General features: G+C 39.9%; 2 protein-coding genes across 2 annotated transcripts; both read right to left on the reverse strand.

Annotated features, from left to right (window-relative positions):
• Positions 1-706: 706 nt before the first annotated feature.
• On the reverse strand, positions 707-10,986 carry pfkma (phosphofructokinase, muscle a). Its single transcript, XM_058409229.1, has 22 exons — positions 10,803-10,986; positions 8,722-8,795; positions 8,487-8,564; positions 8,226-8,415; positions 7,762-7,927; positions 7,608-7,652; positions 7,400-7,508; positions 7,126-7,221; positions 6,859-6,951; positions 6,580-6,705; positions 6,348-6,412; positions 6,132-6,195; positions 5,857-6,003; positions 5,641-5,711; positions 5,443-5,530; positions 5,182-5,334; positions 3,921-4,085; positions 3,764-3,825; positions 3,433-3,544; positions 3,255-3,354; positions 1,609-1,714; positions 707-1,467 (listed from the first exon to the last, which is right to left on the reverse strand). Exons 1-22 carry the CDS (start codon positions 10,891-10,893, stop codon positions 1,311-1,313), a joined length of 2,358 nt encoding a protein of 785 aa, XP_058265212.1. The 5' UTR covers positions 10,894-10,986; the 3' UTR covers positions 707-1,310.
• Positions 10,987-12,652: 1,666 nt separating this feature from the next.
• troap (trophinin associated protein) lies at positions 12,653-21,358 on the reverse strand. Its single transcript, XM_058410903.1, has 18 exons — positions 21,238-21,358; positions 20,783-20,869; positions 20,431-20,665; positions 19,231-19,699; positions 18,800-18,891; positions 17,662-17,719; positions 17,248-17,387; positions 17,094-17,148; positions 16,799-16,938; positions 16,576-16,639; positions 15,966-16,105; positions 15,821-15,872; positions 15,663-15,730; positions 15,473-15,571; positions 14,289-14,402; positions 13,884-14,178; positions 13,635-13,804; positions 12,653-13,028 (listed from the first exon to the last, which is right to left on the reverse strand). Exons 2-18 carry the CDS (start codon positions 20,839-20,841, stop codon positions 12,954-12,956), a joined length of 2,325 nt encoding a protein of 774 aa, XP_058266886.1. The 5' UTR covers positions 20,842-20,869; positions 21,238-21,358; the 3' UTR covers positions 12,653-12,953.
• Positions 21,359-23,994: the final 2,636 nt, after the last annotated feature.

The raw sequence follows: 23,994 nt of genomic DNA on the forward strand, positions 1-23,994 counted from the left end.
TTATGAACTCAGAAACTACACTGACCCAATAGTTCCTCAAGTTGCTGTTGTAGAAAAGACATTATTTACATTCTTGCATTGAGTGTCACCCAAATGAGGATGAGGTTCCCTTCTGAGTCTGGTTCTTTTCAAGGTTTCTTCCTCATATCATCTCAGGGAGTTTTTTCTTTCCACTGTCATCTCAGGCTTGCTCATTAGGGATAAAATATTAACTTAACTTTATCATTTTCTTCCCTCCATGTTTCTATACTTCTGTTAAACTGCTTTAAGACAAGGTCCATTGTTAAAAGAGCTATACAAATAAATTGATTGAATTGAATCATTTTACTGCACTAGCAATGTGACATCAGCATGGCAGAAAACTAATAGCTTTTCACAGAGATAACAAAAAAAAAAGCATTATCCAACAAATTACCATCAGAATCTAAATTACATAGTAAGGTGGTGTCTACACCTCGTGTAATATTTGAAAATTGCTGATATCCTAAGAGTCTTGTTTCTTCGTCATTGAATACGATTACATATTTCTCTCAGGATTACAACAGTGGCAATATTTCAGAGCTGGGATTTGAACACCATCTTTTAGACAGCAGAAAAAAACCCATAATCACCAAGCTCCAACTACACAAAAAAAAATAATAATATCAGGCAATTTCTTCCATCATCTGTATTTATTGCCTAATTCTGCTCACAGAGAATTGTAAAAGTTAAAAAAGATCCAGACAAGATTGTGTGTTTTTTTGTTTTTCTACTTTTAATTGATATTTCACAAATTGTAGGTGGTATGATTATAATGGATGAGTTAAACAAAGAGGGGAAGACGAAAGATGAGACAGTAAATAAGTTGAATTTCTATATTAATCCTTCTCATAACAAGTTACATTAAGGGTTACACATTATTAATGTATGCTGTTGGTTAATCATCGATTCTCCGTTATTGAATTATATAATAGTTAACTGTTTATTATGTATTAATCAGTATCAAATATGATATCAGATATTTAGTAACGGGTTAATGAGTCAATCAATACTTAATAGCTTATATATTCACTAACCACTGGATCTTATAATGCCACTGAACTTAATGAGTTAAAATGTTAATGAGCATCTAAACAGGTAAGTATTGATAAACTAAATGATCAGTTAATAGTCAAAGTAAGACATTGATTAATTTATTACATAGCAGTAATAAACATGTAATGACTAGTATAATCATTTGTCAATTGTGGATTTTCAATCATTTACAAAACAGCATAATGATTCACTATGCAAACCACATAATGTATTTTGTACTTCTCCATTCTCAGTCCTTATAACATTTTACCAGGCATTGAGACTGGAGCTCTCTTGCTGATAACATGCTCCATATGAGCATGCTCTGAGGTGTCCAGATTTATCTTGTACTTGGCCAAGATCTTCAGAATGGGCCTCAACTTCAGCCACCACTGATCCTTTGGAAGACGGTGACTGACCAGGAGAAGATGCAAGACAGAGAGAGAGAGAGAGAGAGAGAGAGAGAGAGAGACAGTGCTTACAAGAGAATGACCAGTTTTTAGGGTTCTATAATGAAGGCATGCTTTTGTTCAACATAGAAATCTAGACTCTTACTCAAAATCAGTGTGCTGCTTGAGTTCACCCAAGGCTTGGAGCATCAGTCCTCTCTTTCTCATGCCTAACACACAAGCTGAGTCTGGAGTGTTGGCAAAAATGCGCCCTGCACAGATGAAGTGACGTTGCAATCAAAACCAGGGAAGGACAAAGAACAAATTCCTATGAACATATTAAGAGTCTGTGCTTATGTGCATGCAGCTATAACGCTTATTCATCATTCTTCACCTGACTGAGATCGTTCAATGCCAGCAATCCCAAACATCTAACCCCTAGGTCCTGCAGGGAGCTGTATATTCAGTCATTTTAACACTTTCTTCATGTACTAATTATTTATTAACAGTGATTCTGAAAAGCTTAACCATTATCGGTTTAAGTAAAGGAAAAATGATAAAGCAAAGTAACAAACCACACTGACATTTTCAGGTCTCATCTCTGATTATAAACATGCCCGAGTCTGGCTCAGGGCTGTGACTGGACAGTGATTGCGTTTCAGTGTAGCACCACTGCATCACACTGACGAAAGTCTAATGCAATGCAACAGGAAAAATATTCACTTCTAATATAATGTCTTCTCGTATAAGTGCTTCATGCAACATAAGAGCTTTTGTATTACATTTCACAGATTTCCCCTGAAGCAAATGATTTTCTACCTGGCAAGGAAGCTTCTTCATAAACACTAAGCTTGAATGGGAGCATAATGGGCAGCAAAGTCTAAATGTTTAAACATCTACGATTTAAATTTGTAAAATGATTCTACTTCACGTGAAGGTGAAGGAGCAGTGACTGACCACAAGCATACTGCAGCATGGACGGAAAACAAGATAAAGAAAAAGTCAGCAAATAAGGCACCAATTATATATATTTTATATTATACCAATATACACAGATCAGGCATAACATTACGACCACTGCCAGGTGACGTGAATAATACTGAGTATCTCCTCATCATGGCACCTGTTAGTGGGTGGGATATATTAGGCAGCAAGTGAACATTTTTTTCCGATCCAGACGAGCTACCGTTGCTCAGATCGCTGAAGAAGTTAATGCTGGTTCTGATAGAAAGGTGTCAGAATACACAGTGCATAATGGGTCAGGGCTGTTTTGGCAGCAAAAGGGGGACCAACACAATATTAGGCAGGTGGTGATAATGTTATGCCTGATCTGTGTATTTAATTTGTCGTATGTGTGGAGAACAGGTTACAAAAATGGTTCAGATCCATTCAAACATCCATTTTGAAAACTTAAGAATATGTTCTGTTACTTCTCTGGATATTAAAATTGCACCAGATAGAAGCTGGAGTGGAAAAGGAAGAGCCTGAGGGCATGCTATTTTTTTGCACTCGCTTCATTTAATTTGCATGTTTTGTCTCTAACATGACCTAACACTAAACTAAATAATGTAAAAACATAAAATAAAAATACATATCTGGTATATAATGACACAGATATAAATGCTCCATAGGTTCTAAAGCTAAATTAATATTTGGAAAAAAAAAAAAATAAATAAATAAATAAATATATATATATATATATATATATAAATAAATATATATATATATATATATATATATATATATATATATATATATATATATATATATATATAATTCCCCAGACTATTAGAGCTTGAATTTGACTCTCACCATGTCTGTAACACTCCTTCAACTTCTCAGTTAGCCAAAGAACCGCCTTAGCACCCATCTTAGTGGCAAAGTTTCTGTCAAATGGAGTTGGAGTACCACCCTAGAAACAAATCGATTTTCAAGTCAAATCGAAAGAATCGGAGAGAATGTTGGTCAGGAAAGCTTGTTGATAACTCACCTGCTGCATGTGTCCAAGGACATTTTTACGGCAGTCAAAAACCCCCTTTCCTTCCTCTGAGTACAGGTTGAAGATGAAGTCAGTTGTATAGTTGGCATTACAGTTCTCATTTCTACAAAAAAAAAGACATTCAAAAGGGATTTATCCCAAAAGTACCTCATTATAATGATGCTACAGTGCTATTCAGCAGCTGTTGATTCATTTTCTATAAAAAGCAACAGTGCAGGCAGCAATTACAATCAATACAAATCAAATAAATGCACATATTCAGTCCAACAGTTTATCATTATAAACTCATTTCTCTTATCTAGTAGTATCAACTGACACCAACCTGAGAATCAGACCTCTCTTTACTGTCGTCTTCATTTTCTCTACAAGATGCTCTACGTTGGTCTGAAAGCACCGGTGAAACAAATCAGTCCATACAAAAGACTTTAACCCACTTGAAATCATTTTAGGTTCTGCCCTGTTAAGTTTCGTATATTTACCTCCAAATCATGAATGCCGAATCTCTCTTCATAGATATAGGCAGCGTCGGCACCTGCAGCCAGACCTGACATGGTGGCCAGGTAGCCGCAGTAACCTCCCATAGTCTCAATGATGAACACACGGCGCTTAGTGCCAGCGGCTGACTGCTTGATCCTGTCACAGGTCTACATAATCAAACACACATGCATAAAAGATTAATCACAGATTAATTACAGAAATTACAGTGAGGTGAAGCAACAAGATGAAATCCATCCATCCATTTTCTATACCCGCTTTATTCCTAATTAGGGTCACAGGGATCTGCTGGAAGCTATCCCAGCGCACATTAGGCAAAAGGCAGGGGAACACCCTAGACAGGTCACCAGTCCATCACAGGGCCACAACAAGGTGAAATAAAAGTGCTAAATATGACATTATATATGAAACAAAATGGTGATCTTAAATATTCTGTCTGTCTTGTATTTAGAATTGTACAATTGTATTACTGTCTTCACTGTAAGATGGGCCTTGGCATAAGGACACAAAGACTTATGAACCAATCAGGCATAACATTTTGAGCACTGACAGGTGAAGTGAATAACAGTCAGTATCTATCAAAAGTGGTCCAAGGAATGAACAGTGGTGACCCGGTGACAGGGTCATGGGCAGCCAAGGCTCATTGATGCATGTGGAAAGTGAAGGCTGGCCCGTGTGATCCGATCCAACAGACGAGCTACTGTTGCTCAGATTGCTGGAGAAGTTAATGCTGGTTCTGATAGTAATGTGTCAGAATACACAGTGCATGATGGGTCAGAGCTGTTTTGGCAGCAAAAGGGGGGACCAGCACAATATTAGGCAGGTGGTCATAATGTTATGCCTGGTTTGGTGTATATCTATGTGCAGCAAATGAAGCAGTGTCTGCCAGTGGGGAGATGTGCTGAGGACTGTAGTTCGAGGTATCCATTTTAGTAACTTGCAGTGTTTTCTGAGAGTGGATTTCAACATTGGCATGACATTAAAATGATTGTGTGTGGTATTGGCTAATTTAGATGAAAATGCTGGTGAATATTCAGCAGTTAATAACATGGATAACCGTGTGTTACTACACATGCCTTGAAGCCATGTTGCCTTTTAAACTGTATTTAAAGAAAGTAGTTCTGTCTATGAGGCAAAGACATAAAGAAATCAGTGGTTTCTTCGTCAGGAGTCACAAAAGCTACAAAAATTCAGTCTTTTTAGCTGACACAAGCATAACATATTTGTGTTAGCTACAGCTCTGACCGTGGTGATGGTGTTCAGGGCAGTATCAGTTCCGATGCTGAAGTCTGATCCAGGAACATTGTTTGAGACGGTAGCTGGAATGACCACCATGGGGATACACAACTCCTCGTACTTCTCTCTGGCTTGGACCAGCTCCAGACCACCTGAGAACGCCTGTGTGGGAAGATAATCCATTAATGAACTACAAATAGAATAAGACGAGAATTATGTCTTGATTATATTGTGCTTGGCTAATAGATGGCGTGTCTTCATATTACACACCTCAAAACCTCCTATAATGACCAGAGCGTGAATGTTGTACTTGGCAATGTTCAGGCTTATGTCTTCGATGTACTTTGCTGGAAGTGTTCTGTCAAAGTAAGGACAGAAATGAGAGAACTCCACAAAGAGAAGGCGATGATAGAAAGTGATGATAGCTGGAAAGTGGCAAAAAGAAGACGTGGAATTAATCATGAGTACCTTTTAGTTCCCAAAACAGAGCCTCCTTTTCCTGTCCAGCCGCCAACACTGTTCCAAGTGATAGGCTCAATCTAAGAGATGGAACGAGAACATCGGTATTGAGACACAGACATCACCCTTGATGGTGTATGACTTTTCTCATCCAACAAGATTGCAGTATTCGCTACATGATAGTCTGTGATGTGTGACGATGAAGTGCACAGTGCCGTTCATCACCTTTCCTTCTGCCAAACCCTCGAAACCATCATGCACTGCCAGCATGCTGTGGCCTTGCAGGATACCAATCCTGACTGCAGCTCTCACAGCAGTGTTCATGCCTGCACAGGGTGCGCCCACATTCAGAATGGCCACATTAATGTTGCTCTGCAAAGAAAAGAATATATGATTGGGAGATAGAAAGAAAGACAGGTATAGTGTGTGCCTTCCATCAGTAGTTCTCATGGCACAATTTGCAAGGTGACTGAACTGGCATGGCCTAGAAGGAGACTTACTTTGACCTCAGGGATATGTACATGGGCCAGCAGTTTGTATGTGTTCCAATTATTCTCAAAGCTCCTGGAGACAGAAATATTATTGTGTCACTGCATAAAGCCAATAAAAAGATAATTTAAGAAAAGGATGTACTTAATAAACTATTACGCAGCAACATACAGGATCATCCCACTAATCAAATGCCTGGAGCCAAGGAACTAAAGTCAAACACACACCTCCCTCTGAGTTTCAAAGCCTCATCATATCTGCCCTCTTTCATAGCCACAGTGACGTCTTTGGTCTGTTGGAGAGAATAACTTTCATTACACCTTCATTACATTTGTGGCCATAAAGAAACTTCCAGTATTTACACACAGTGACCAGAATCTAATTAGTTATCGACATTTAGGTAAATGCTGATTTATGTGGATTTCTAGTCATGACACCTTGATCACTGGAGGTACGTACCACTTGTACACACTCCATAAGGGGCAGTCTGACTGCTTGATTCCCTGAGAGTGAGACCACACAGGCTGGTGTGTCAGGAGTGGCCTCCAGCAGGGCCATCACAGCCTCCACACCCATCCTGCTGCCCTGTTACATTTGGCCACACACACAGAGAGAGAGAGAGAGAGAGAGAGAAGCACATATGTACAAATATTGAACAAAAGAGATTAAAATAAAACACAGAATGTTCTAGACAATAAATAATATGAGTGAGACCTGAACAATGTTAAGAAAACCCACCAGGATCCTGTCGAAGGCTGAAGGTGTGCCTCCTCGCTGTACATGGCCAAGGATAGTGGCACGGGTGTCATAGCCCAACTTCTTGGACACTAACTACACATAGAGGGAATTCCAACGTATCACATACAGTTAGATCCATTACAGGCTCTCTAATGAGGACTAAAGATCCTGTAGCAGTGAATATTTAATGTCTATATTAACAGATTTTGTGCTTTTCTTTCTTGTTTGTATTCAAATAAGGTATAAATCTAATGATTAGTCACCTACCTCTTTGATTTGATCACAAGTAATGGGCTTGCCAGAACGATCCATGGCTCCCTCAGCCACAATGATCACATTTAGACGAGATCCTCTGTTTCTGGTCTAAGAAAAATCGTGCAACATGCAGGAAATAGGTTCTGTTTATAATACAAATCTACATAATCTAAAAATGAACTACAAATGACAAAAATTATGATTATAGGTTAGTCATGGCTAGTTATATTGCTTATTTTAAAATGAAAATGTGTGTGTGTGTGTGTGTGTGCGCTTGGGGACATACATCTCTCAGCCTCCTGCACAAGTGTTCTTCCCAGCCATCGTCTGGGGGCATCTCAGGAATAAACACCCAGTCAGCACCACATGCCAGCGCAGTAACCAGAGCTAGGTAACTGAAACAAACACACATATACAACACGGTATTTAGAGCTCATTTTCCTCATGTCATATTACAGTAAATGTCATTGAGACATTTCTTTCTGTGCTCTTACCCACAATGCCTTCCCATGACCTCCAAAATGAAGGCACGCTGGTGACTATAAACCAAAAAACAAATACAAGTTTAAAAACCCACTCAGATACAAAATGAACACAACAAGGTAGATTAAAAGCAGGACATGATCATAGTTTTTCCATATAGCCTACCTTTGAGCTGTAGTGGTGATGCTGTCCACCACCTCCATGATGCGATGAAGAGCAGAGTCTGTGCCGATGGTCATGTCTGTGCCGCAGAAGTCATTATCGATGGATCCAACCATGCCCACGATGTGAAGATGTGACGCTGACTGAGCCTCGTCTTTAGTTATCTTGCCTGAAGGAGAATATGAAGTTAGCGTTCTGTGGCTATGTTATAACCTGGACCTGAAATGGACTTTGGCTGAATCTCATGAATCTACCTACAGCCTAGACCATAAAACTATACTTAACAAAATTATTCACAATACAAATATATATTTTAAATGTAAAAATTGTCTGTGAAACCACTACTATCATCATATAATTACTTAAATGGTGTCCATCTGCGTGCAACTACATTATCACCAGATCTCAAAATACTTTCTGTGAATCTGATAGAGAAGTCACCTATAGAGACACGAGTAGAGACTCACCTGTACTGACCAGGTGCCCCAACAAATCGCTCCACTCTGTGCGGAACTGATTGGCTCCAGTCAAACTCCCATCTCCACCAATAACACACAAGTTAGTGATGCCCCTTTTGACCAGGTTGTACGCAGCCTTTATGCGGCCCTCCCTTGTCTGGAAATCTTTACAGCGAGCACTTCCGATGACTGTTCCCCCCTAAAAAGCATCCATGTTAAATAAAATAAAAAAAATATTATAAAAATTAATATATCAAAATAGTAACTCACCAGCTGGAGCATCATGGATACGCTCTCCCATGTAGCTGGGCGAATATTATCACCCCCATCAACCAGCCCCTGGTAGCCCTGGTAACAAATAATGATCCGTTGAGATTAGATGTTGGGATTGCCTCAATCATGTTTCAATTATCTATCATTTTATCTCACAAACACTTAACATACAGGTCACTACAAGTCGCAGTCCATGTTATATCATATATACAGAGCTGCATGTATTCCTGACCTCATAAACGAAGAAGACTTTAGCGCCGGTGTACAGGCCAACTCGCACTGTGGCCCTCACTGCAGCGTTCATGCCTGAAAACAGACAAAGTGTGAGCTTCACAGAGAATATTTATATTCTCTGATGATTACAGATAACCTTCGACTAATAGAAATAAAGTAAAAAAGCCTCACGGTGTAAAGAAAACCATGACTAGTAATAATAACTAAGTATACCTTTTATATTTTTCACACCATATTGTGTATATGTTGGCTATGTGTTGTCTGGCAGAACCACACTTGTTCAGTTAAGCACACCAAAATACATGTGATTGCAAAATATAGAATAAACACACATGACTTACAACAGATAGATCATTACTGTGTGTATATATGAGAGAATGTGAATATCATCAATTCAGAAATACAAGCTCCAGAAAAAGAAACAAATGCCAGAAGATATGTCACCAAAATGTCTTCTTTATTCGGTTCTAAATGTTTAACTTTACTGTAACTGTATTATGTTTACGGGTAAATGTCTTGTTCATGTATCGTATGAGTTATGAAACCAGAAGTATGTTAACTATACGATTACACATGATTTGAATTCCTTTATATAATAGACCTGGAGCATGACATGACATCTACATCATGACCCGGCATTGATTTTTGACAAACTGGAGCCAAAAAACACACCGCATTCAGCATTATCAGTAACAAACAGTATATATTTAAGTATATGTACGATGCACAGTAAAGTTTATTTTAATAGAAGCCCCTGTACACCCGTTCATTCATTCAGTTATCCAATCATGTGACAGCAGTGCGATACATAAAAATGATGCACAGATGTCAGGAAGGAGAAAATGGTTGTTGGGGTCAGACTCTGGTTTGAGTATTTCAGAAAGTGCTAATCTTGTGGGATTTTTATACAATTCAGTCTCAAGCGTTTTACACAGAATAAAGCGATAAACTAACCTACAAAAAAACCTCCAGTGAGCAGCACTTTTGCCTTGTTGATATGAGGTCAGAGGAGAATGGATAGAGTTTACAGGAAGGCTACAGTAGCTCAAATGTCCACTCTGTACAACCACAGTGAGTAAAAAAGCACCTACACAATATCTTGAGACGGATGGGCTGCAACAGCAGGAGACCACATCGGGTTCCACTCTGGTCAGACACAAACCAAGGATTCTGAGGCTACAATGGGCACAGGCTCATCAAAACTAGAGAGAATTGATGATTGGATGAATGTACTAGTGTGTAGGTGTCCTTAATAAAATGGACAGTGAGTGTGTGTGTGTGTGTGTGTGTGTGTGTGTGTGTGTGTGTATATATATATATATATATATATATATATATATATATATATATATATATATATATATATATATATATATATATATATATATATATATATATATATATATATATATATACTGTGAAGGTTATTCAATTTGTGCAAATTATCTCAAGCCTTCTGAAAATTGTTATCCGATGAATCTGGAGATATGACCACGACACATTTAAGGAGGGGTCAAACGGACGAGCTATGGGATCACTTAATCCTTTTTCGGTATCTCCTTCAAAGTCTGCAAAGGCCAGGAAACATGGGCCCTGTTGTGTTAAAGGTGACGCAGCTTCTCCGGTTTCAGAAGTGAACAGCTGTTGATCCAGTGTTCCCATTACAACTTTGTCTCATTCCAGAAAAAGGTCACGGAAGCTAAATTAAGCAATGTATCACAGAGAGTCTGAAGCCCAGGACAAGAGAAGCTAAAGGTTATAGAGCACTGAAAGGATCATACATCATGTGAGTGACCACAAGACTGCTTGTGATCATAGGACAGAAGTCATTTGTTTAAAACTTTATCTATAAACTGAACTATGTATAAAATTGTAAGTAGTTTTTAATGAATGATCTTCGAAAACTGAAACAAAAATTACTTTTCAAAATATAATGAGTTTTTTAGAAAGCATAAGACCTGTCAAATCTCACGTCTTTGACTACCCTTAATGACGGCTGGCCTTTCACTGGAACTTAGCACAAAGGAACTACTAGACCCCCTGTGCTTCCTGCTACAACATTCACATGTCTTTACCTACCTTGAGCATCACCTCCTGAAGTCAGGACTGCGATTGCCCGTCCGACACCCATCTTAGTGGGGTCCACTCCTGACGCCTGCGTGTGGGACATGATAAACAGCTGCACCCGAGAGCTGAGCGTCCAGGGAAAGACAGTCCGAACCCGATGATTGTGCTACTTTCCCAGGAGAAGACTCTTGTGGAGAGAAGTTTTTATAGTACAGCTTTCTCCCCCTTTCCCCCCTCCCCTCACACACACACACAAACACCCCCCCCCACCACCACCTCCTGCACAACTAAATATAAATGGGGCATTACTGCCTAAATCAACAGACTCGTGATCAAAATAAAAGCTTGAACAACATATGATCTACTTCATGTCACATGATTAAAGGTCAATCATGCAGGTTTAAAGGTATATACTATTTTAAAAACATCCTTAATGAACATACATAAGCTCTACATTACTATAATGCATGACTTCCAATTCTACACACTATAGTATATTCTTTACCTTATACCGTATATTTTAAAGACGCAGTCTGCAACTGAAATACATTTATCTTTAAGTAGATTTCATGCGCAGACATCTTTTATTTGCTGTTGCCTGATTGGCACACAGATTCAATAACAGGAGAAATAAAATAAACTGTATTTAGTGCGTATATTTAAACAGAACACATTTCTCTTCTGGACATTTCTCTTCACATAGAGATAGGGATACTGAAAGGTGCATCTTTTTCAGTTTACCTCTCGAACAATGTAACTTATATATCACTTATGTACACCGAATAAGATGGTAGTCTAGCATTTACAGAGCAGGTATGGCACTGATGTCAGCTTCCGAAGCTGCTTTAAGGTAATTTCTCCCTTATTCAGTTTTCCATCTATCCATTTTCCATACCCGCTTTATTCCTAATTATGGTCAAGGGGGTCTGCTGGAGCCTATCCCAGCACACATTGGGCGAAAGGCAGAAGTATACCCTGGATATCGCAGGGCCACACATATAGACAGACAACCACACACACACTCACATTCACTCCTATGGGCAATTTAGAATTACCAATCAACCTGTGGGAGGAAACCGGAGTACCCAGAGTAAACCCACACAGGCATGGGGAAAACATGCAAACTCCACACAGAAAGGTCCCTGCCTGTTCAAAGCCAGGATTCTAACCCAGGACCTTCTTGCTGTTAGGCAACAGTGCTAACCACTAAGCCACAATGCTGCTCCCTTATTCAGTTTTAATGCACTTAACTAGCATTACATTATGTCTAGACAGTTAGGAATCCACACACGGTAGCTTTAAATTGTTTCTGTAGGCTAGCTCATGAATTTATCATTTGTACACACCTGTTGATAGACCTTTAACCACAACAACATTTTAAAGACACTAAAAAATATATTATTATTTACTTTTCCCTGCCTGGAAAATGTCATGAACTTAGGAAAACTTTTGACTGATAAATTCTCCTCAGATTTGGTTTGGTAAAAAAAAAAAAGTCACCCAACAAAACATCTTGAAGTCCTTGATATACATTTTTTATTAAATATAGACAATATAATTACAAAGATAATTGCCTGAGCAATAACTGAGCTGTAAAACAGGCAAATTTGCTTCCATAAGTAACAATGTGCTGAATGCGTTCTGCCTTTTGGAATGATCCTCGATGACTCGAGTCACTCGGTGAGCGAAACAAAGCGCTGAAAGCTGGGCAGCTTTAGTGTTAACACAACACATAATACAAAGCCATCTTGCAAGCTTCATTTAAAAATGCGGTTAGACGTTAGAAGACTTAATCATTGGTGTGTATAAATGTTAGGAAACTACATTTAAGGGTGTCAGTGAGCATATGGGAGTAGTTTAAAAAAAAAAAAAAACAATCTAAAAAATAATACTGTCTGGAAAACACTAATATTAAACATGGTCTGGAAAACATATTACAATAGAATAACATTTGGAGGTCAATTAATTTTGCTTCATGTATTCAGTATGTAGTGACGCTGACCTGATTCACTCATTTCTTTTGGTTTAAGATTTTCTGATGCCTCTTGTCAACAGTCTAACTATTCAGACTGAACGAGTGGCATGAAGAACAAAACTGTCAAATTTCAAGTGGGACAAATTGAAGGAAATCTACACAAACACTCAGATGCTTGTATTAAGTCTTCACACTTTGATTGGTTTGGAGATTTGTGGAACAGGGCTGAGGCTTGGACTGGTCACGATAATGGGCACAAAGCACTGCGGAGAAGGAGACAGAAAAGTGAAAGCGAACTAATTAGTCTAATAGTCATTGTTATACATGATGCTCTAATGCTAGTCCTATTAAGTTAAAATTTGTGAAGGTCCAATTACATAATGTCCAGATAAACAACTTAACACATACTCATCAATTCCTTTTTTAAATGTTAAACCATCAGTGATTAGTTCATGGCTAATAAATAAAACACACGTTAGAAGAGGTTATGTTTCATTTTGCTTTTGTAGTGCTGCTTCACATTACCACTTTTGACTGGCACCTTAGACTCTGCAGCAGAGAATAAACCCACACTCTGAGATTAATATCAATAAACATCCTGCTTGTCACTTATCTAATCAGACAAGAGAGAAGAAACTGAAAGGTGAGAACCACATCCCTTTTCTCAATGCTGCCTTCAGTTAAATAATTAACGCCATTGTAATTGTCTTGTGACTGGCAGAACCCAAACAAAAAAAATAATAATTTATTAGCGCTTGGTTTGGTCTGCTGAAAAAGTTTGCAGGGTCTGAATGCACGAAACAGTGTGGTGCAAACTCTGGGTGCTTTGTCTCTCTAATACCGAATCGTGTTGAATGATCACAACTCACAGTAGAGTCCTGAAAGAGGAGTGTTGAGGCCACGGGGTTGTAGCAGCGGGGCTGAGTCGGCCATGACCGTTGGCGGGAAGTGTACATAGCGCATTCTTCATCCAGAAACATCTCTTCCAGGGGTGGCAGACGGCGTCTCAGAGCACACACGGCCAAGCTGACGCTTGAAGCTGCAGCAAAACCCATAAATATTCACACATAAAAGCAAAACATATCGGATCGTACTCAATTCACCCAGTGTAACTTTACCTTTTGTCTTGCATTGCTTGCCAGGAGACGCTGTTCTATCTGTTCGAGAGTTCAATTCACTCTGTGATCTGCTGGTTTGGTCTGCGAATGGCTGTAGCTGTGCTGCATGCTGAGAGGTCTGAATTGAGGCACCATTCCGAGGCAGCAGCTTCTGACCAGATGAAAACACGATGACTGACTGCCTGTGTGGTGCCTGGATGAACGGCTGCTCTGCTGGGAGCTTCTCCTTTTCTGAATGGTAACGCTCTGTTTCTGCTGTTTCTGTTTCACCTCCATGCTTTAATTCATGTTCAGCCTGAGAGAAAACAAATACATCACTAAGCAGGAAGAGTAAAGCAGGTAGATCATAACTCACAATCATCACGTGGCAACACAGCAAGAACCAAAAGATGTTTTGTGTCTTACAGACTGGTGATGCTGCAGCGATTGACCCGAAGTAACCTCGTCTCCACTGTCCTCCATCTGCTCGTTCTCTTCATGCTCTGGTTCTTCCTGAAATAACCTCTGAACCACTTCCTCCTGCCACAGATTCACATTTCTGTGTTAACAAGTTTAACGTCCTTTTATAACAGAGCACCGAACTGAACTCAAACCCGAGTTGATTAATTCTCTATAGCGGTCACTCCGATCGCTGCAAGACAAATAACTGGTTTATATCCTATAGTTACAGAGGTACTTGTTCGGTCGACGCTCCACATAAACAGAAAACACGACTGGTTGTTAGGATAAATAGATAGATAGTGCTTCTGAGCCGGTAGTGAAACCTGTGGATGATCAAAATGCTTGGTGATGCAAGAGCTTTAACTGTTCCTTCTCCTTATGTTCACTCAATCTATCCGTCTATTTTCTGTAACGCTTATCCGACCTAGGGTCACACCGAGCCTATTCTAGGAGCCTCCAGGCACCTAGAGGGGGACACCCTAGATGGCCAGGGAACAATCACACACACTACAGAAGACAATCAGCCTACAATGCACATGCATGTCTTCGGACTGGAAAAGGAAACCGGAGGAAACCCCTGAAGCACATCCAAACAGAGCATTGGAAATTGGAATTCAAACCCCTAACTTCTGAGGTGTGAGGAAAGCATGCTAACCGCTAGCCCACTTATGGAAAACTTTCTGAAAGGAAAGGTTTATTTAGCATTTATGAAAGGAGTTTCCAGTGTCAATTTTTTATTTTTTTTGACCCTGGAAAGTCTTCAGGGTGGAGAGCTTTTTCGTTTCTCTGGAACAAAACAAGCTGTCTGTTTTTTGTCATGTTTAACGTCAAGAGAGAACAAGAATAAAAACAAAACGGAGGCTGGTGAGGGATGAGTTGTTACAACTGATGTACTGTAAGTGATAAAAAAGCTTGGTTTGTGGACATTCCACAATGTTAAATATGACTGTAAACAGATAAAAATACCTGATGTGCCATTACTGGAAATTTACCATTAAACTTTGGGGTGATGAAATTAAAGCCGCTTCACAATGAATTGCAAAACACCACCATGATCGATTGTTTTCCTAAAACAGCACATCCCATCATGTTTTATTCCATACTTATGTCTTTCACATTGATAACTAACAAGTTTGTAAGTTTCTTACATCCTGCTGGGAGGAACTGGCCGTGCTGGGGTCATGTGTTTCACCAAATCCAGGGGAGATGTTGAGGAGGTTTGTCTTATGTGTAGAGTTTAGCCTCTTCTAAAAACACACACGCACGTACACACGCACATTAAGCCTTGTATACTTATCCGGGAAAATTTAAATGAACCAAACCCTGATGTGAACTGACCACAGAGTGCGACTGGGAGGCGGGAACCCGCTGCGGCGTCCACTTCCTGACGGGAGTTTGGCTGATACCTGTATTACAGGAAGAGTTGCATCCTCATAGAACATAATCAAAGAAACCATGAGTTATATCAATTTATTTTAAAACCAAAAACCCTTTACCAGTCTGTGCTGCCTCTTCTGCTTTAGCTTTCTTCACCGGTACTCTCTGAGCCTAGAGCAGACAAGATGAGTTGTTTTAAATGGATGAAATAAATGTAGAAAATCTGCTCAGCATTTCAAGAACATACTTGAATCTTTAACTCACTGTGTACATGGAGGTGGCTTTTCTTGAGGGGCAGAGAGGCACTCTAGGCGTCATTACATCAGAACTGCCCGCTTTAATGCCCTCATTGTGCAGAATACTACGAAGTGCTGATGGGTCAGGGGAGAAGGACACTGTCCCTGCTAAAACGCATACGTCAGTGTATATGCCTACGTCATCTTTCAATACAAATTCAGAACATTTTAGTTATATGGTAATCTTTGCCATTCCTGCTCTTTCAGACGAGACTTTCATTTCTTTTTCAACAGCGATGAGAAGAGAATGCGTATCGGTAATAATGGTCAGTTATGCTGCGGTAAGAATAATGATTGCTCTTAAAGCAAAGAAAACCCAATGTAGAGGTTTCTGATGAAGCTTTTATAACGGTTACTCTCTGAGCCTGATGGACTGATTGATTGAAATCCTTTTTCATTTAGTCATATCCACTCTGTGGGGTTTAACTAATTACCTGATAGCGCTTAAGTCTCTCTAGCAAAAGCTGGAGCAAAACCCCTGCAGGAGATTTTGTTTTATTTAATTATTACTAACCATTAATACTAATACCAGTTATGATAGCTGAGGCCAGAAACTCAGAAGTAAAAGAGCAATTTACCTGCAGGTTCTCCAACTGATGCTGCTGTGTGTGTCTGAGGCTTTCTCATGGGTACTCTCTGAGCCTGAATAACAAAGTAGAAAAGAAAGATTAAATCATTTTTTGCAGTGTGTGTGTGTGTGTGTGTGTGTGTGCGCGCGTGTGTGTGCGCATGTGTGTGGGTGGGTGGGGGGTGTTTAGGGGCCCAAACACAAATAAAACAAATCTGCTGAAGTATACACACCAAGTAAATGGAGGTGCCTCTGCCTGAGGGGCAGGTAGACACATGAGGTGTCACTCCATCAAAATCTCTGACTTTAATTCCCTCATTCAGCAGAATACTGCGAAGGGCTGAGGGGTCAGGGGAGAATGGCATGGTATTTTCTAAAAACACAACAGATGACCATGTTACTGTGTTGTGAAAGCTTCCTGACTTCTCTGAACAACAAATTACTTTGGAGAGAGAGAGAGAGAAAGACAGACAGACAGACAGACAGAAATAGAGAGCGAGAGAGACAGACAGTAAAAGAACAATTTACCTGCAGGTTCTCCAACCGTGTGTGTCTGAGGCTTTCTCATGGGTACTCTCTGAGCCTGAATAACAAAGTAGAAAAGAAAAATTATGTTTTTTTTGTGGGGGGTGTGGGTTTGAGGCAAAACACAAATAAAATAAATCTGCTGAACTATACACACCGAGTAAATGGAGGTGCCTCTGCCTGAGGGGCAGGTAGACACACGAGGTGTCGCTCCATCAAAATCTCTGACTTTAATTCCCTCATTCAGCTGAATACTGCGAAGGGCTGAGGGGTCAGGGGAGAATGGCATGGTATTTTCTAAAAACACAACAGATGACCATGTTACTATGTTGTGAAAGCTTCCTGACTTCTCTGAACAACAAATTACTTTGTGGGAAGAAAGGGACAAAGAGAGACAGAGAGAGAGACAGAGAGAGAGAGACACAAAGCAATAGAAACAGAGACATAGAGAGAGAAAGAGAGAGAGAGAGAGAGAGAGAGAGAGAGAGAGAGAGAGAGAGAGAGAGAGAGTGAGAAAGGGAGAGAGAGACAGACAGATAGATAGATAGAGAGAATATTCTTTATCACTAACCTGATATGGCCTCAGGACCACAGCCATTTTTCTTCTTCTTCACAGAGACTCTCTGTGGCTAAAACATCATTTTTGTTAATTTTACATTACAGCAATGGAGCTGTTAGGTTACACTCAACATCTCAGCATAAAATAATGACCGTCATTTTATTGTTAATTCTTGGGTAAGCCTCCGCTTGCCTTAATAACAGCAGCACCGATCATAATCAGGTAAGGACATCAGTGACATGAGATTCCTGTTGAAGTGTGCCTACTCTGCCAGAGGAGCATCAGTGATATGAGAGCATCAGTGTTGTGTGGAGATGAAGCATGTGAGGCAGACTGAAATTCTCTCACTATAAACTCAGTACAGTTTTGCACTATGTGACGAATTGCTAATAGATGCGAGTTACTTTTGTCCAGGTTACAGGATGTGCAAAATCCTTTTTAGCAAAAACTCTCTTTACAAAAACATCCTCTGTGATATATACACTGATCAGGCATAACATTATGACCACCTGCCTAATATTGTGCTGTTCCCCCTTTTGCTGCTAAAACAGCCCTGACCCATCATGCACTGTGTATTCTGACACCTTTCTATCAGAACCAGCATTAACTTCTTCAGCAATTTGAGCAACAGTAGCTTGTCTGTTGGATCGGACCACACGGGCCAGCCTTCGCTCACCACGGGCATCAATGAGCCTTGGCCGCCCATGACCCTGTCTCTGGTTCACCACTGTTCCTTCCTTGGACCACTTTTGATAGATACTGACCACTGCAGACCGGGAACACCCCACAAGAGCTGCAGTTTTGGAGATGCTCTGATCCAGTGGTCTAGCCATCACAATTTGGCCCTTCGTCAAACTCGCTCAAATCCTTACGCTTGTCCATTTTTCCTGCTTCTAACACATCAACTTTGAGGACAAAATGTTTACTTGCTGCCTAATATATCCCACCCACTAACAGGTGCCATGATGAGGAGATGATCAGTGTTATTCACTTCACCTGCCAGTGCTCATAATGCCTGAAGCTATGCATGAAAAAAAATTCCCCCTTTGTACAGAGACTTTTAGGACACCCTGTATAGTGCTACAAAGGCAGCTATAGTCAGTTCAATTCAGCTTGTACATCCATGATGAGAATTCATTTAAATACTAACCAGGTAAACGCTGGAGCCTGGTCCAGATGGACACGTGGAAACACGTGGAGTCTGACTATTAGCTGCTACATTACCCACTCCTTCAGACAAACCTGTGGATTCAAGAAAGCATCAATTATTACTAAATGGTGGCTAAAGCATTTTTTAAGGTCCAAGTTTCATATGTAATTATCACAGTCACACATTCAGTACTGGCTAATTAATATAATCTGCACTAATCCATGACGAACCATAATCACTTAATTTGGAAACGGATAGAAAACAAGAGAGGCACAATTTAACAGCTTTTCAAAGAGTCTAAGGTCACCTAAATATTTATGCATCTCTTAATATAAATGCTATATATGAAGACTTACCAGTGTCAGAAAACTTTGAATTGAACAAAGAGAAGCGAATTATCCCTCCCTGTTGTGCAGTATCATAGCACTCACCTGTTTTACAATCAGCAGATAAAAGAGTCTGTATAGTCTTTTTAGTGTTTGGATGGCAATCAGCTTGGTCTTCAAACCCACTAGCTTTAAAAGAAAATCTTTCATCTTTGGTATGCTGTGTGTGTGCAAGTGTGATATTTCCCAGTTTTGTGCTCAAGTCCTTCTGAATGGCTGAGATTATATCATTTCCTTTCCCTGTGCTTACAGAGACATTATCAGTAACTGCAGTGTTGGCATGTTCTGATATATTTCCTCCTGAAGCAGCATTTTGAGCAGCAGCTCCAGTTTTAGTTTCGTGTCGAGAGACACTCAGCGTCTTTGCCGGTATACGAGTCAGATGGGTCGTAGGATTTCCAGACTCGGTCGATGGTTCAGAGACAGCTTCGGTGCCCTTCTTGTTGCGGGTCCGAGACTGTGAGAAATTGAAAGGGACAGGCTTGGTGCAGGTCTTCCTCTTCTGTGCTTTACCCTACAGGCACCAAAAAGTAAATGAGAACTTAACAACTCATATATATTTACATGCAATCCAAAAGAATTCAGTCTGATTGCAGATTCTGAAAGTTTTGTTTATATGTGCGCTAAACATTGCGATCCAATTCAAATACTTCCTTATGTGTGCATTACATATATTCCAAACAAAACGTCTGAAGGTAAACTTAAGAAATAGAAAAACATGCACTAGAGATTTAGTCTTAATCTCCAGATAAAGTGCTTAAAAGAAAAATCCTATTCATGGGTTAAAAGCTTCCTACTGTACCCACAATGCCAGGTGACTGACTGTTGCTAATCATTCCAGTGGGATTTCACCATAACTTCATCTCTATCTAAAGAGAGTGAAACAGCTGTGTTTTATTCCTTTAGTCTGTCCACTTCTCTCACCTGCTCATATATACACACTGCTCAAACAGATCAGCAACTAAAACTTAAATTTTCCACGCTAATACTGCCGTCAGTGTGCTCTTCAACGTATAGATCACTATCTAGCCAAGTCAAGTCTCTGCTGTAACTCAGCACAAATGTGTCGTATTGCTCCTTCACATTCTGCTGTCTCTTCTTCTACACTGGACTTTTCATTAATGTGACAAAGAACATCACTGGAAAATAGTAAGGGATAAAATAAATATATTTGGAGGGTTAATTTCCTCTAAATGCAGTTTCACAACCAACTTCCACAGTTTACCAAACTAAATCCGAACATACCAGGAGAGGCCTCTCTTCCCATCTCTTATGAGCCGGATTTGGAGATACGTTTGTTACAGCCGACTGTAGCGATTTTGCAAGTACGGGAAGCCGACTGACCCCCATGAGTTTATTTACTCCCTTCGCAGGTTTGGCAGGTTCATTGGGGTCTTTGTTTTCAGCTCCTCTTTTGGATGACTGAGCCATGTGCAGCTTGGCTCTTGAATTTTTATGTAATTCCCGATGCTTCAAAATCCTGTGTGGTTCAGAGATCGAAAGAGATACGTAACGACACGTTGAGGTTTGTACGACAACAAATAAAATAACATAACACAAGGCAAATGTGTCCTCTTCACATTATCAGATCATTTACCCCACAGGATCCTTCTGGCTTTTGTTTTGGGGACGCAGTGCTGTTGGTGAGGAGGCCATTTGACGAGTAGTAACAGGTTTCACACTTCTGTTTGGAAAGAAAGAAAGTACATTTATTTCAGCACAAATTAGAGGTTAATAGAAAATTATGATGCACAAACACAACAGAAATAGCACAGAGATGTTTGTACACAGTTAACAAACTACACCAAAAATAATAGCAAGATATTATAATGCAAAAAGGTGTCACATTACAGTTTTGGCATCTTTATGAATTATAGATCCGATCATAAAATAACTGGTTATTTATACTTTCTGACTCTTCCGTTATAGTCCTAAGTGGAACAACCCCTAACTGAAACCTAGCCTGACCGCTAACTGTTACAGATCCATAACTTGCTCGTTACATCAGTAAATTATACAGTAATTCAATTCCCCAAACCCTTTCATACATACCAGTTAATGTGAACTCAAAATGATTTTTTTTCCGCGTTTTATTGTGAAGTATGAAATACATAAAAGTAGTACTCCTTTCCCCAACACACCAAACACCAGCCTGGTGATTTCCGGGGTATACAGCGATTTGTAAAAAAGCACGCATTTCTATTGGCTAAAACGTACCTTCCTTTAACCAATCACGGAGCTCAGTCAGCACTGTTATGGAAACCAAGATGCCGCTTTAAACCACGTGACGTTAAGCGCGCTCTTGTGCTCTGTCCCAAATTCGCGTGCACTTAAAAACATGTCCTCGTTTTGTTAAAGACTTTAGAGTGTGCAGGAAAATAGTACGCAAGTACTGGGACACTTTGTTGCCTAGTTACCGTACAAACACAAGTCTTCGTTGAATTAAAGCTTTTTTTTGCCTTCATTATACACTATATTGCCAAAAGTTTTGGGACACCCCTTCAAATCATTGAATTCAGGTGTTGTTTTTCAGGGGTTGGGGTTGGGCTTGGGCCCTAAATTCCAGTGAAAGGAACTCTTAATGCTTTAACATACCAAGACATTTTGGACAATTTAATGCTCCCAACTTTGTGGGAACAGTTTGGGGATGACCCCTTCCTGTTCCAACATGACTGCACACCAGTGCACAAAGCAAGGTCCATAAAGACATGGATGAGGGAGTTTGGTGTGGAGGAACTTCACAGAGTCCTGACCTCAACCTGATAGAACACCTTTGGGATGAATTAAGCAGACACTGCGAGCCAGGCCTTGTCATCCAACATCAGTGTCTGACCTCATAAACGCGCTTCTAGGGGAATGGTCAAAAATTCCCCTAAACACACTCCTAAACCTTGTGGAAAGAAGATTTGAAGTTGTTATAGCTGCAAAGTGTGGGCCAACTCCATTTTAAATTCACGTGCACGTCCCAGTTTTGGCCTGACTCACAGTTTCTGCTCTAATTCATTCATCACAACTCATTTTCACCTCTCTTAAAATGCATCTAAAATGCTGTAAAGCAGACTATTAAAAAAAAACCCTCCCTCGCGCAAGGGCAATATTAGTTAAAAGTGTGCACAGTTTCACACTTTGAAAATCTAATGGAAATAGTAGACCATCTGGGTACCTTTGGGATACTAGTATAATCATATTACGGTTTAGGACACACCAATGATGATTTTGGATATTAGGCAAATAGAGATGCAGCACTTGTTTCATTTGTACTTTTTTTTTTAATATGTACACCATGCAGGGCCATTTGGGTTCATTTATACACTACCAGTCGAAAGTTTGGACACACCTTTTAATTCAATGTTTTTTGTTTAGGGATTTATTTTCGACATTCTAGAACATTTCTGGCATTTCGCAGACGCTCTTATCCAGACAAATTAGATTTCAAAACTATGAAATAACACACATGGACTTAAGTAATCCATATGTAATGACAAAAAACAACAGTCAGTTGTTATTTTAAGACACGAAGGTCAGGTGTTCTGGAATAGTTCTTGCAAGAACAATATTGTCAAGTGCATTTGCAAAACCCATCAAGCACCATGATGAAACTGGCTCACATGAAGACCATCCCAGGAAAGCAAGACCAAAACTTACCTCTGCTGCAGAGGAGAAGTTCATTTAGAGTTACCAGCCTCAGAAATCACCAATTAACAGCACCTCAGATTAGAGCCGTTATGAAGGCTTTACAGAGCAGTATGTAGCAGACATATCTCAATATCAACTGTTCAAACGAGATTATTGTGTACTTCAGCCGTCTTCAGCATTGTTTTACAATGTAGAAAGAAATAAACATCAGGAAAGACCATGGAATTAGAAGATGTGTCCAAACGTTTGACTGATAGTGTACGTTATCCATTTGTACTGACACCCCAAAAAATGTCAAGATCCAAAATAAGAAACAGAAAAGAGAGCGCCATAGTACCATAAACATTGTTGTATTTAAACAATTTAAACTCCTAGAGGGAGTCATTTTTTTATGGCAGGTCTTATCAGGCTTTTGAACACCATGGAATAAAATACAAATACACAATATAGGAAAAATTTTGAGGACACATCACCATCCCATCAGTGCTTGTTGAACCCTATTTTCTCTTCTAGAAAGTTTGTCTGATGGGATTTTTGTTCTTTCAGCCACATAAATATAGTGAAGACAGGTGCTGGTGTCAGGCGAGGAGGTCTTGGGCGATTCAGTTCATCCTGAAGGTGTTCAGTCAGGTCAGGGCTATATGCTGGACACTCCAGTTCTTCCACAAACCGTGTCTTCATGAAGCTTACTTTGTACACAAGGGAGAGAAGATGGGTGAAATCGCAATTCTAAAGCACACAATGACATAAGATCCAATTCTGTGCAGTACTATATTATTACTGGGTATTACTCTATACCCTCACATAATTTAATAAAAACTTCTGCTCACAACAACGATAATAACAGATCTGCCCTTCAGTGAGATTTTATATGATGATCTGCACTAAATGCTTCACGCGTATCAGGTCATGACGGATTCACTGGAACAGTGTGTGTGAGGCAGAGACACAGCGGAAAATGGACACCAGACCATTGCAGGGCACCATGCATACAAAGTCTCATTCACTCACACACCCCACTTGGGGCAATTTAGAGTAGCCAATCCTCCTCCAAGCATGTTTTCTGAAATAGGGAGGTAACCAGAGCACCCAGAGGAAACCCATGCACAGGATTGAACCTGTTTTCCACTCTCCCACACAGAACAAGCATGCAAAAGTAAATAAATCGCAAGC

The sequence above is a fragment of the Hemibagrus wyckioides genome, linkage group LG15 (genome assembly GCF_019097595.1).
Source record: "Hemibagrus wyckioides isolate EC202008001 linkage group LG15, SWU_Hwy_1.0, whole genome shotgun sequence".
NCBI lineage: Eukaryota > Metazoa > Chordata > Actinopteri > Siluriformes > Bagridae > Hemibagrus > Hemibagrus wyckioides.

Coding starts and splice junctions, on each gene's coding strand:
- troap (XM_058410903.1), bottom strand. CDS start 20,841: ATGGCCTCCTCACCAACAGCACTGCGTCCCCAAAACAAAAGCCAGAAG. Junction 15,873..15,965: donor AAGCCACCTCCATGTACACA/GTGAGTTAAAGA, acceptor TGTCTGCTCTAG/GCTCAGAGAGTACCGGTGAA. Junction 15,572..15,662: donor CCTCCCAGTCGCACTCTGTG/GTCAGTTCACAT, acceptor GTGTGTTTTTAG/AAGAGGCTAAACTCTACACA.
- pfkma (XM_058409229.1), bottom strand. CDS start 10,893: ATGTCCCACACGCAGGCGTCAGGAGTGGACCCCACTAAGATGGGTGTC. Junction 6,413..6,579: donor TTATGGAGTGTGTACAAGTG/GTACGTACCTCC, acceptor TCTCTCCAACAG/ACCAAAGACGTCACTGTGGC. Junction 1,715..3,254: donor GAAGGAGTGTTACAGACATG/GTGAGAGTCAAA, acceptor TCATCTGTGCAG/GGCGCATTTTTGCCAACACT.